Source organism: Thalassophryne amazonica, chromosome 10 (genome assembly GCF_902500255.1).
Source record: "Thalassophryne amazonica chromosome 10, fThaAma1.1, whole genome shotgun sequence".
NCBI lineage: Eukaryota > Metazoa > Chordata > Actinopteri > Batrachoidiformes > Batrachoididae > Thalassophryne > Thalassophryne amazonica.
In genome coordinates, this window is record NC_047112.1 from 42,408,394 (window position 1) to 42,422,133 (window position 13,740).

The 13,740-nt window shown below is 45.6% G+C and overlaps 1 protein-coding gene across 1 annotated transcript in view; it reads left to right on the forward strand.

The window, feature by feature from the left end:
* Positions 1–13,740, forward strand: part of LOC117518698 (atrial natriuretic peptide receptor 2-like) — a 55,086-nt gene that overhangs the window by 20,772 nt on the left and 20,574 nt on the right. The window contains exons 6-16 of the mRNA XM_034179921.1: positions 5,736–5,838; positions 6,036–6,181; positions 7,322–7,409; positions 7,675–7,819; positions 7,910–7,996; positions 8,073–8,216; positions 10,645–10,766; positions 11,730–11,874; positions 11,993–12,041; positions 12,127–12,234; positions 12,331–12,450. Of these exons, the coding sequence (XP_034035812.1) occupies positions 5,736–5,838; positions 6,036–6,181; positions 7,322–7,409; positions 7,675–7,819; positions 7,910–7,996; positions 8,073–8,216; positions 10,645–10,766; positions 11,730–11,874; positions 11,993–12,041; positions 12,127–12,234; positions 12,331–12,450 (1,257 nt within the window). The remainder of the gene's footprint in view (positions 1–5,735; positions 5,839–6,035; positions 6,182–7,321; positions 7,410–7,674; positions 7,820–7,909; positions 7,997–8,072; positions 8,217–10,644; positions 10,767–11,729; positions 11,875–11,992; positions 12,042–12,126; positions 12,235–12,330; positions 12,451–13,740) is intronic.

The following is a 13,740-nucleotide window of genomic DNA, read 5'->3' on the forward strand; positions in this document are numbered from 1 at the left end:
CCGCCTTTATAAGGGGGCTGTCTCCGGCCCTAAAGGAGCACCTGGTGGTGAAGGATCAGCCGCGGGATTTAGATGGGCTTATGGACCTAGTTATATGGTTAGACAACCGATTAGATGAACATCGACGGGAGCGAGACGAGGGGCATGGCCGGGCACACGCCGCCCCCTCCCTTCCGGGTCTGAAGCAGCACCATCCTCCCCCCGCTCCAAAGCCAGAGTGCTCCGCGTGACAACAGCTCCCCCTGCTGACGATGTTAGGGACATGAGCAGGGCTAAAATGAGATTGAATGACAGACAAAGCAGGCTGGCACATGGAGAGTGTTTTTACTGCGGCTCGAGTGAGCACATGCAGAAAACTGCCCCAAGCGATCAAAACGACAACTCTCGCTAGAGACTGGGCTAAAGATGAGCCATAATACTCACGAGGGGAAACCACGTAAATCCACATGACTCCCAGTCACAATCCTCTGTGGGGATTTAACCCTTCATGCCCCAGCACTACTCTACACGGGGTCAGAGGGGAATCTACTGGATAGTAGATGGGCGAAGGAGGTAGGGCTCCCTCTAGTGGCCCTTCCTTCACCTTTGAAGGTACAGGCACTAGATGGCACCCTTCTTCCAATAATAACACACCAGACACAGCCCTTAACACTGGTTGTATCTGGAAATCACAGGGAGGCGATTATGTTTTTTGTAACACCATCTACCTCCAGAATTATTTTGGGTTATCCATGAATGATTAAGCACAATCCCCGGCTCGATTGGCCGACTGGGGTTGTGGCTCAATGGAGCGAAACCTGCCACTGGGAGTGTTTAAGATCCTCGGTCCCACCCGGTGAGAATGCTAAAGAGGAGGTCCAAGTCCCCCCCAATCTTATGGCAGTACCGGCTGAGTACCATGATCTTGCTGACGTTTTCAGAAAAGATCTGGCACTCACGCTTCCCCCGCACCGACCGTATGATTGTGCCATTGATTTGGTTCCGGGCACTGAGCGCGAATCAATGGAGACCTACATCCGGGACTCTTTAGCTGCCGGGTTAATCCGGAACTCTTCCTCGCCGTTAGGTGCTGGTTTCTTTTTTGTGGGCAAGAAGGACAGCGGACTCCGTCCATGCATTTATTATAGAGGGCTGAACGAGATTACAGTTCGTAACCGATACCCGCTGCCTCTATTGGATTCAGTGTTCATGCCCCTGCATGGAGCCAAAATATGCACTAAACTGGATCTTAGGAATGCTTATCACCTGGTTCGGATCCAGAAGGGAGACGAATGGAAGATGGCATTTAACACCCCATTAGGTCATTTTGAGTACCTGGTCATGCCGTTCTGCCTCACTAACGCCCCCGCGACGTTCCAAGCGTTGGTAAATGACGTCTTGCGGGACTTCCTGCATCGGTTCATCTTCATATACCTGGATGATATCCTCATCTTCTCCCCGGATCCTGAGACCCATGTTAAGAATGCACATCAGGTCCTGCAGCGGTTGTTGGAGAACCGGCTGTTTGTGAAGGGCGAGAAGTGCGAGTTCCACTGTACTTCTTTGTCCTTCCTGGGGTTCATCATCTCCTCCAACTCCGTCGCACCCGATCCGGCCAAGGTAGCGGCGGTGAGAGATTGGCCCCAACCGGTAAGCTGTAGGAAGCTGCAACAGTTCCTCGGCTTCGCAAATTTCTATAGGAGGTTCATTAACGGCTATAGTCAAGTTGTTGGTCCTCTTACAGCCCTGACCACCCCAAAAATCCCCTTCACCTGGCCGGATCGGTGCGAAACCGCGTTTAGGGAGTTGAAACACCGGTTTTCGATTGCGCCAGTTCTGGTGCAGCCCGATCCTAACCGCCAGTTTGTTGTTGAAGTGGATGCCTCTGACTCAGGGATAGAAGCCGTGCTGTCCCAGAGCAGGGAGTCCGACAAGGTTCTCCACCCTTGTGCCTATTTCTCTCGCAGGTTGACCCCGGCAGAGCGGAACTATGACGTTGGCAATCGGGAGATCCTGGCGGTGAAAGAGGCCCTGGAGGAGTGGAGACATCTGTTGGAGGAAGCTGCGGTTCCATTCACGGTCTTCACTGACCATCGGAACCTGGCGTACATCCGGACCGCTAGGCGTCTGAACCCCAGGAAAGCCCGTTGGTCACTGTTTTTTCGTCGATTTGACTTCCAGATCACCTACCGCCCCGGGACTAAAAACCAGAGGTCTGACGCGCTGTCCCGGGTGCATGAAGAGGAGGTCAAAACAGAGCTGTCGGATCCACCAGACACCATCTTACCGGAGTCCGCTATCGTCGCCACCCTCACGTGGGACATGGAGAACATCGTCAGGGAGGCCCTGATGCGTCACCCAGACCCCGGCGGTGGACCAGCTAACCGGTTGTATGTCCCACCAGACGCAAGAGCTGCAGTCTTGGACTTCTGTCATGGTTCCAAGCTCTCCTGCCATACAGGGGTGCGAAGAACCGTGACATTGGTCCGACAGCAATTCTGGTGGGTGTCGATGGAGACCGATGTCCGGGAGTATGTCTGGGCCTGTACCACCTGCGCCAGGGGCAAGGCTGTGCACCAAGCCGAAAAAGGACTCCTCCAGCTGTTGCCAGTACCTCGACGCCCCTGGTCACACATAGGCCTGGACTTCGTCACGGGTCTCCCTGCGTCCCAGGGAATGACTACTATCTTGACGATAGTGGACCGGTTCTCCAAGGCGGCCCACTTCATGGCCCTCCCGAAGCTCCCAACGGCCCAGGAGACTGCAGACCTCCTGGTCCACCATATCGTGCGTCTGCATGGTATCCCGATGGACATCGTATCAGATCGTGGTCCCCAGTTCTCCTCGCAAGTCTGGAGGAGTTTCTGTAGGGAACTGGGGGCCACCGCAAGCCTGTCGTCCGGGTACCACCCACAGACTAATGGACAAGCAGAGCGGGCTAATCAAGATCTGGAACAGGCCTTACGTTGTGTGACCTCCGCGCACCCGACGGCCTGGAGTCAACATCTGGCCTGGATCGAGTATGCCCACAATAGCCAAATATCATCGGCGACCGGCCTCTCCCCATTCGAGGTGTGTTTGGGGTACCAGCCCCCATTATTTCCAGCAGTTGAGGGAGAGGTCGAGGTTCCCTCGGTCCAGGCCCATCTCAGAAGGTGCCGTCGGGTGTGGCGGACAGCCCACTCTGCCCTTCTGAAAGCCCGGACGAGGGCGAAGAGCCATGCAGACCGCCGACGCACCCCGGCCCCCGCTTACCAGCCTGGGCAGGAGGTTTGGCTATCAACCAAGAACATACCTCTGAACACAGACTCACCCAAACTAACGGACAGATACATTGGACCCTTTCCCATCACCAAAGTCATCAGTGCAGCCGCAGTGAAGCTTAAACTCCCAGCTTCACTGCGGATCCACCCCATGTTCCACGTGTCCAAAGTCAAGCCGTATCACACCTCGGACCTCTGCACCCCCGGACCAGCACCAACTCCTGCCCGCATCATCGACGGCGAGCCTGCGTGGACGGTACGCAGGCTCCTTGATGTTCGCCGGAGGGGTCGGGGTTTCCAATATCTGGTGGATTGGGAGGGGTACGCACCCGAAGAGCACTCCTGGGTGAAGAGGAGCGTCATCCTGGATCCGGCCCTCCTGGCCGATTTCTACCAGCGACATCCCGACAAGCCTGGTCGGGCGCCAGGAGGCACCCGTTGGGGGGGGGGGGGGGGGGGTCCTGTTGTGTGGGCCGCCCGAAGAGGAGGTACTGCTGGCTCACCACCAGAGGGCGCCCTGCCTGTCGTCGGGTGTCAGGCACCAGAGGGCGCAGTCGCCTCCCAGGAGCCCCAGGAGCACCGGTACTGACAGCTGTCAGTCATCAGTCATCATCATCACCACCACCCATAAAAGCCAGGGAGAGACATCAGAACTCTGCCGAGTTATCAGCTTACCCGTCAGGTAGATTACTCCGCCGTTCGGTGCCATACGCACACGTTTTTGCAGCAGAGCTTTTTGCAGTCGTAACCTTTTGTACACTTGCAACTTGTAGCCAAGTTTGTGGAAGTTGGAGGAGTTGGCGTCTCCACTCCTCACTTCAGACTTTGATTAAGTGATACATAAGGCACTGCACATACTCTGTGTTCCTGTGTTTGGAGGTGGAGGTTTTTTCCCCCAGAAAGGAACTGTATTTTTGCTGACTGTTTGCTGGGTGTACACACACCCACCTTTAACCTGTGTCTGTTCCTGCCAGCAGTACCGGATCTGACAGCTGGAAGCGGTGGCCACCTGGGGACTCAGGACTTGGCGGCTCCGGTGTGTTGCAGGTCTCCGTTGGCGGTGGAACCTCATGGGTCCCGGCTCTTCTCTGGATAGGCGTCTCCTACCCTCGGGCCTGCCCACGCATCATCTTTTGTGTAGAATGATTGACAGACTAAAAGCATATTTTGGTGGATGTGCACATTTGCAGAATAAATTATTTATTCGGACTTCCTATTAGCCATTCATTTACACCCCTGTCGTGGGTCTGTGTACTTCATTTTCCCAACAATAAGAATATTGTAGAAATACTTAAAATGAAAACTAGCAGCTGCTAGCAGTTACTTCAGAACTTAATAAGTGCTTTTTGAACAAAAACAGATTAACAAATAAAAATGACTGAAAATGTCCCAATGCACTGTCCAGAGAATGACTTTACTGCAGCTTTAGCAATCGCTTCATTTGTCCTCTTGTAGCTGTCCAGCTCACACAGTAGCTGCAGATCATTTTGTGGAGCAGATGATGCACATATTCATGTGAAGCAAGCTTTGAGGTAGACCTTTATCACAAATGTGTTGAAATGGCCAAGAGACGAGAGTTCACGTGCAGTCAGTTGAAACCAGTAAACGATAGATGTATGTCTTCAGACTGCATATGAGCTTTGCCATCATCTAGCTCGATGGAATGCCCCAGAATGTGTACATCACCATTGCAGCCAGATCCCAGAAACAGCAGTGACAAGTGCAGAAACTCACAGTAATCATCTCTGGGATGAAACTCTGTTAATGTTGCTCAATGAAGCGAATGATATCACCCTTAACTGGACTGACAGCTGATGCCATCAACTCTACATCTAGTCCACTTTCATAGCCAGACTGGTCAACTGAGCCCCAATTATATTCCGTGATATAGGAAACACTTCAGTTCATTGAGCTACCAGTAAATACCCATATATCTGAATGAAACTTGTAGCACTTAATACTAAAAGTAAGTCCTTTTGGCTGCTCCCTTGTTTGCACTCGGAGTCGCCACAGCAAATCCAAGGTGGATCTGCGTGTTGAATTGGCACAGGTTTTACGCCGGATGGCCTTCCTGATGCAACTCCACATTACATGAAGAAATGTATTCATAAAAGTAAAACAATTATGGAGTGGGACCTGGAAAAAGTTGATTTTTTTTTTAGCCATAATATTGAATGGCACTCTACTATACATGTAGCACTGCAGGGAAGTGATGAGAAAAAAAATGTGTGTGTGTGTGTATATACAATAAAAAGTGCTGTGCTGTGTATAATCTGACAAAGGTAGACAAACACATTCATATAAATTCATCTGTCACCCTAATTATGAGCGGATTCATCTTAAAATCACAATCAACTGTCATCAATAAATGCAATTACAGAGTTGTCGCTTCTGCAAAACGACCAAATGTCTGAATTTACCCTGGAGTCAGATTTTTAATTTTTATTTTTTAACTCTCCGGTTAAAGATATTAGTTTGCTGTTTCTCATGCAGGTAGTTCTGGTCCATGTGGGAGTCACTTCTGTCATTGCTCATATCAAAATTGGACAGATGCACGGAGCACTGGAGTCCAAGGTGCTTGTTGTCAGTGCACAAGGTCAGTGCAATAACTCTCAAACTCACCTTACTTCTAAATAATCCCTAACAGGTTAAAAAAAAGCCCCCCAAAATGATCACATCAAAGGCTTTCTTAAAAAAAAAATTATTTGTGTTGTCTTCATCATAACTTTTTTGTCCCTTTTCTTCCTTGGGTAGATTAAAACCTAAAACCTGTAAACTCTGGATGTGTTTTAGTATGTGGTGACGGCGTCTGTGAGTTGGAGGAAAATTGTCTGAACTGTCCCGCAGACTGTGGCATCTGCCCGATGTCTGTCACCATAAAGGTGGTCATTGGGCTTCCGGTCTTCCTCTTCAGCATCGGCTTCATCCTAACCATAGTGGTGAGAATTTATCCAAATGCGCACACACACACACACACACACACACACACACACACACACACACACACACACACACACACACACACACACACACACACACACACACACACACACACACACACACACACACACACACACACACACAGTCTTGGGATTGAACACATACCTCCACCATGGTGTAACAAGATTTTGGACCATATTAACAGCAACATTTATTCCAGCTCTTATCACCATATGTCAAAAATGACAAAAAGACCCCCCAATCATTTGTACTTTAGTGCTGGCTTTGTGAATTTCGTCGATAAATGAGGAAATATTCACTGAAATGTGTCTTTTATTCTCCTGACCAAACCACAGCAGCATATTTGGATTTTGATAAATAGATTATTGGCAGTTCTTATGTCAAAATTAAAAGATGGATGCTTATAATTTAAATAGACCAAATATTGATGCATGTTTATCTTGTTTAGAGTAAGGACTTTTAAAAAGCTGGACACAAAAAGAAAACTAAGGAAAATTATGACTGCCGGGAATGATAAATATCAATAATCAATACTTTGTTCAATAAAGTGGGGTTCAAATTATATACAGATACAACCATTTAGGATGTCCAATTCAAACTAGAGCTGCAATGATTCATTGAATATTATTCAACAATATTTAGATTTTTGATTAATAGTTTTGAGTCATTTTTTTAAAATTAAAAATATAGATATATCCACCTTCCTTGATTTCAGCTTCTTGTTAATATTTTCTGATTTATTTTACAAACTGCTTTTCTCCTATCTGGCAGTAATCTTTGGGCCATGGACAAAACTAGACATTTGAAAGCATCATCTTGATAACACTGATTGGAATTTTATGAACAAACAACTAACTGACTAATTGTAAAAAATAATCACTCTATTAATTAATTCTGAATAGTTGCAGCCATAAAACAAACAAACCAATAAACGCAACAACATATCCTCGTTGGCAGAAGTAATTCTGCGCGCGCGCGCGCACACACACACACACACACACACATACACACACACACACACACACACACACACACACACACACACACACACACACATGAGTTGTTGATGTCTCATCAGGTGTGCAGTTCTGATGTTTATCTCGATTTCCTCTCTGCAGTGGCTTCAGTACCAGAAACAGAAAATGTTTTGGGATGAAAGTTGGATCATCAACTACAAGGACATAATATTTGGGAGAAAGACTGACAGTGAAGTGACTCACAAATCTTGTTTACACCCAATTTTATTTTAGTTTTTAACAAAAGAAAGTCTTCCCATTAAATATAGAACTGCATTATTAAATTGTAGGAGCTCAAAACATTTAAATTCTGAAGCATTTCATTATTAGTGTCCTGAAATAATTTGATGTTTTCTAATTACCTTGTGTTAGTTTTACAAGAAAACAGTCGTGCACAGACACTTTGTCCGTGTGTGTGACGCACATAGAATAAAGGGAGTGTCTGGACCCTGCAGGTAGACTGTACTGCTTGGGCCCCGGCAGCACCACCAGCCTGCAACGCATCAAGAGCACCTCCAGCATTAGTTGCACCACTGATGTGATGGTGTGCACCGGGGTCACCACGTCCTTCAAACAAGGCTTCATCCAGCCAGGAATCTAGTGAGAAACTGTCAGACTGAAGTAGCGCTCAGTCACACGTGGCTAACAATGACTGTGTAAGAACCAGTAACAGATTGTTTTCTTCTGCAGTGATGGGAGGACTGTGGCAGTGAAACACATCCAGAAGAAACACTTCACCCTCTCTAAAACAATCAGGAAGGAGGTGAAGGGAGTTAGGTGAGGGAAAACTTGCAGAGATTCTCTAAGAATTTTTCTTGCACTGATTCCTCTCCCTTTTTTCCTACAATGCTAGACAACTGGATCATCCAAATCTATGCAAGTTCATTGGTGGGTCTATTGAGGTTCCTTATGTCAGCATCATCACCGAATACTGCCCCAAAGGAAGTCTGATAGATGTCCTGCTGAATGATGACATCCCCATTAACTGGGGTTTCAGGTGACTCTTCTTTTTTTACATTATGGACTTGTCTGCTGAGGTTCTAATCATCATCTTCTTCATAGTAGTAATACTTGAGATGAGATATACTTTATTGATCTCACAGTGGAGAAATTATGTTTACACTCCAGTTACCTCAGACAGCAGTTAGTCCACAATTATTACTTGTTTACACATTTGACATTGTTTATGTGCACTAAATTTGAAGAAGTCCGTTATCCGAATTGAGGCAAGTGGGTGAAGGTCACGTAGCAACCCTGAGATGCGCCACCGTCAGCTTGGGGGTAGGAACAGGGACCAGCAGCAGCTAAAACTGCACCGCCCCCGCACAAGGGGGAAGGAGTGATGTGAGCAGAGGCCAGAGTGGGGGGTGTTTGATGGGGGGTGGGGGGAGGGAGTGGAGCATGCTTCAGTCCTATGAAAACAGTTTATTGTCTTTGTGAGTTGAGATAAGAAACAGCCAAATGATCACCAAGGCCAGAAGACATTCCTCTGGAGGAAAACAGTTGGGCAATTTGTCCTTCAAGCTTGATAAGCCTGCCGTGTTGTGGTTTGAGCAGTGAAAAACACTTTTAACAGTTCCACTTGAACAACCAAATCCCAATTATGAATTAAGAATATTCCCAATTATTCACCGGCCTCTGAAATCTTCAACTTCAACTGCAAGGCGCGCATCTGCTCCAAGATGTCATCCAACTTGCGTCTGAGTTCAAGAGTCATCGCAGTCTGAGAATGCACTGCCTTGCCAACCTCATTAATCATGACGGACAAGCGAGGGGCGGTGGTTCTTGATGCCGCCGTCTTGCCAATTTTCCGGTAGATCAGGGCAGCACATAAGCCAAAAAGTACCAGCCCTGCTACCATGAGACCAAATATGAATAAATCCTCAACACAGAAAGGCGCCAAGCATGCAATACGCCAAGACCCCCAGGAGTCGAGAACATAGCCCGCAGGATACGTTCCATCTGGACAGGTAGGCTCCCCCAGTCCTGACCTTCTTGTAGAAAAGATGGTGTCAATAGCATTCAGAGACCAGCTGATCAATTCCATGGTAAATCCAATAGTAGTCCAATAGATCCAGTATCCAATATAATTTGAGGAATTCACAGTCTGGTGAAGTAGGGACTTGAAGGTTAAAGCAGAGAGCAGAGATAAGGGAGAGTGGAGGAGATGCGACCGCCCTCGTCAAAGTCCCAAGCTGATAGGCCATGTGCATATTTTCAGTGGTTCTATTGTGCGTCGTGCATGGGTGGATTATTACAAAGACTTGTCTGGGATTCAGTCCCGGGCTCCAGAGTCAGATTGGGCCCCACATTTTTATCTAAAAAAAAAAAAACCTACATTGTATAAAATAAATAACTTTGAGCTTTAGCAATACTAACACTGGCAAACAATCCAGGAATTTCCCCCAAAGAATTGAACAAGGACATTTTGTGCATTGTATGATTGTGTGTGTGGTGCACAGCGACACAAATTTCCAGAACTTTTATCACACAGCAGGAGTTTTGGATGGGAGTGAGGTTTGGCGGGGGGTGTCAGAGGCCAGCAGGAGTTGCTGTGCATGTGGTGGTCAATAGACCTCACTCCTCCAAGAGCCCGGCTTTTAGCTGACTGGACAGAGTGTTCACCTCCCATGGCGGAAATCCTGAGTTCACTTGGACCATACAACGCAGAAGCAGAGAGAGTCGAAGCCGCTCAAAATGAAGACACTAGCACTAATAACATACACATTGGAAACTGCATAACTGTGTAACAACAAATTTGATTCCAGATGAGGAAATGTCCTATTTCAAATGCATGTGTGATGGACCAGTTACCTGGGTGCTTGGTAACCAGGACCAAAGATGGTTCTGTGGTGCGGTGAATGCAACAACACACGGCACCAGTGTATTCTCCCAGACTTGACATGACTTGTTTCATGCGTTAAAACAAAATAGCTTGAAGTTTGAATTAGTGCAGCTCCTGACATGACAAGATTTATGAGGCACTGTTAAAGCATCACCAGCAGCAGTTCTGGGGTGGTAATACACACAGAACCCTATGGTGATTTTAATCCACCCCGCCACTGCGTACAGTTTCTAAAAATGATGCAACTGATGCACATGGATTATTTATGGTTTGCTTGTTACTCCTATGGATAGCTGACCAAACTGATTGAAAACCTAGACATGCTGTCTAAAACAGCAGTAGCACCGTGTACATGTGCAGAAAATGGTTGCATCATTTATCTAATATATAAAGTGTAAAATATAAAATTTTTCTGTGGCAGATTGTGACAAAGTTGTAGAAATAACCCTGCAAATATGTAAATACACTAGGTCTGACATGTAACTTTGACTGATAGCAGCACTTGGGATCATCCAAACCCTGATGTTAGAAAAATCCTGGAGTATAACAAACATTAAATAGGTCTTCTGTCCTAATACAGACTGTCTTTTGCCACTGACATCGCCCGTGGGATGGCCTACCTGCACCAGCACAAGATGTTTCATGGGAGACTGCACTCCAGAAATTGTATTATCGATGACCGCTGGGTGTGCAAAATCTCAGGTAACAAAATCTTATTTGCAACTCAGTATTATACAAGTAATGAACGTTTATGAATTCAATGGTATGAATATTTCATGAGGTGAAAGCTGGAATGTTCCATTCAACTCGGCTTTGCCTCGTTGAATGGAACATTCCAGCTTTAGCTGAATTAAATATTTGTTCCGTTGAAAGAATGTAAAAACATTCATTATTTGTTTTATATAACAGCTAAAACAGATCCTTATCATTTGATATTATATTAACTTATAAAGAACAGAAAAGGGACTTACATTTTGGTGTTTGTCACTGGTGTTTTGACATCAACAGTCCAACATGAACTTTAAATAGGAGTCCAAAACTGTTTCTCAGTCAACTTGGAAAAACAGATGTAGTCCGTGATACTTCCAAAAAAAAAAAATCACATCAGAAATTTGTCCAGCCTGTCATGCTAACAGCTCTTCATGCCTCCAGATGGCTTACAACATAATGGATTTTTTTTTGTGTGTGTGTGTGTGTGTGTGTGTGTGTGGTTAGACGAATTCTCACAATTAGCTTTTTCAAATCATCGTCCGACAGCAAAACAAACTCTGCCATTTTTAGCTAAATGCATCCCCCACTAGTGTGTGCATGGGCAGGGTTCGCAGCATGCAATGGTACAAAACATATGGAACCAAATCTGCACAGTAAATGCAACGCAACACAAATGGGACGAATAATCCTTGTCACGTGACATACAAAGCATCAATCAAATGACAAGGATCCACTCAGCCATTATATAATAATTAATATGTAGTCTGGATGTGTTTTACCTGTGCATCATGACAAAACATAATCACCCATAAAAATCCATAGCAAGAAAAATCAGCTCTGTTCATTAGTTATTGCACAACACCATGGCACGTGATAGCAGCAACAACGTCACCAAGGCAAAGTCCAAATAGCAGCATGATCGCGATACTTTTGTTTGACTTTGCTTGGCTCCAGATTACGGTCTGTCAACCTACAGAAAAGAGGACCTTGAGGTCATCGGTAATGTCATCAATTGTGAGGATGAAAACCATTTGTACTGGGCTCCAGAGGTTCTGCTAGGAAACAGCTGCAGCATGACTCCAGCAGCAGATATCTATAGGTGTGTTCCAGTGCTACAGTGCAATCATTTAAATGTAGTTAAAGCATTTAAGTATCCTTCACAGGAAAGTTATAAAACAAGAGAAGGTTGTGACTGTGTCTGTGCATTGGCTCTGCAGCTACTCTTTGATCCTCGTTGAGATTGCCACTCGTTCCAACCTCACTTCAGTGAGTGTGACAGCTTTTCCCTGCGGATTACAACCTTAAGCTTGCTTTTGATCTTTGATTTGTAAGCAGTGGTCTTCTCTAATAGGACCAGGCCAGTGGTGCCAGGATGGATGTCATGTGGCGCCCCCCTCTGCCTGAAATCCAAACAGAGAAATCTGATACTCACTGTCCCAATCAGTTGGACTACTGTGAGGTGTGTGAGACAACATGCCAAAAAAAACCCAAAATTAAATAAATAAATATATTGGTTTAAAAATACGCCTGACTCTCAGATTCTCTTCCTGAGCAGCTCATCATGAAGTGCTGGTCCCACAACGCCACCATGAGGCCGACGTTTGAGCAGGTGAAGAAGATACTTAACAGGATGAACCCCCACAAAGTCAGTCCGGTGGACATGATGATGAACCTGGTAAAGAACATACTAAAATTTGCAAATATATACATATCTCAATGTGCTGCTGAGTAAAAAATGAGGTGGGCTTCATAGATAATTGGCAAAGCTTCTGGGGAAAACCTGGTCTTGTTAGGAGAGACGGCATCCATCCCACTTTGGATGGAGCAGCTCTCATTTCTAGAAATCTGGCCAATTTTCTTAAATCCTCCAAACCATGACTATCCAGGGTTGGGACCAGGAAGCAGAGTTGTAGTCTTACACACCTCTCTACAGCTTCTCTCCCCCTGCCATCCCCTCATTACCCCATCCCCGTAGAGACGGTGCCTGCTCCCAGTCTACCAATAACCAGCAAAAATCTATTTAAGCATAAAAATTCAAAAAGAAAAAATAATATAGCACCTTCAACTGCACCACAGACTAAAACAGTTAAATGTGGTCTATTAAACATTAGGTCTCTCTCTTCTAAGTCCCTGTTAGTAAATGATATAATAATTGATCAACATATTGATTTATTCTGCCTGTTAGTTTAAATGAGTCAACACCCCCGAGTCACACTAACTGCCAGAATGCTCGTAGCACGGGCCGAGGTGGAGGATTAGCAGCAATCTTCCATTCCAGCTTATTAATTAATCAAAAACCCAGACAGAGCTTTAATTCATTTGAAAGCTTGACTCTTAGTCTTGTCCATCCAAATTGGAAGTCCCAAAAAACAGTTTTATTTGTTATTATCTATCGTCCACCTGGTTGTTACTGTGAGTTTCTCTGTGAATTTTCAGACCTTTTGTCTGACTTAGTGCTTAACTCAGATAAGATAATTATAGTGGGCGATTTTAACATCCACACAGATGCTGAGAATGACAGCCTCAACACTGCATTTAATCTATTATTAGACTCAATTGGCTTTGCTCAAAATGTAAATGAGTCCACCCACCACTTTAATCATATCTTAGATCTTGTTCTGACTTATGGTATGGAAATTGAAGACTTAACAGTATTCCCTGAAAACTCCCTTCTGTCTGATCATTTCTTAATAACATTACATTTACTCTGATGGACTACCCAGCAGTGGGGAATAAGTTTCATTACACTAGAAGTCTTTCAGAAAGCGCTGTAACTAGGTTTAAGGATATGATTCCTTCTTTACGTTCTCTAATGCCATATACCAACACAGTGCAGAGTAGCTGTGCTAGGACCAATTTTATTCACTTTATACATGCTTCCCTTAGGCAGTATTATTAGACAGCATTGCTTAAATTTTCATTGTTACGCAGATGATACCCAGCTTTATCTATCCATGAAGCCAGA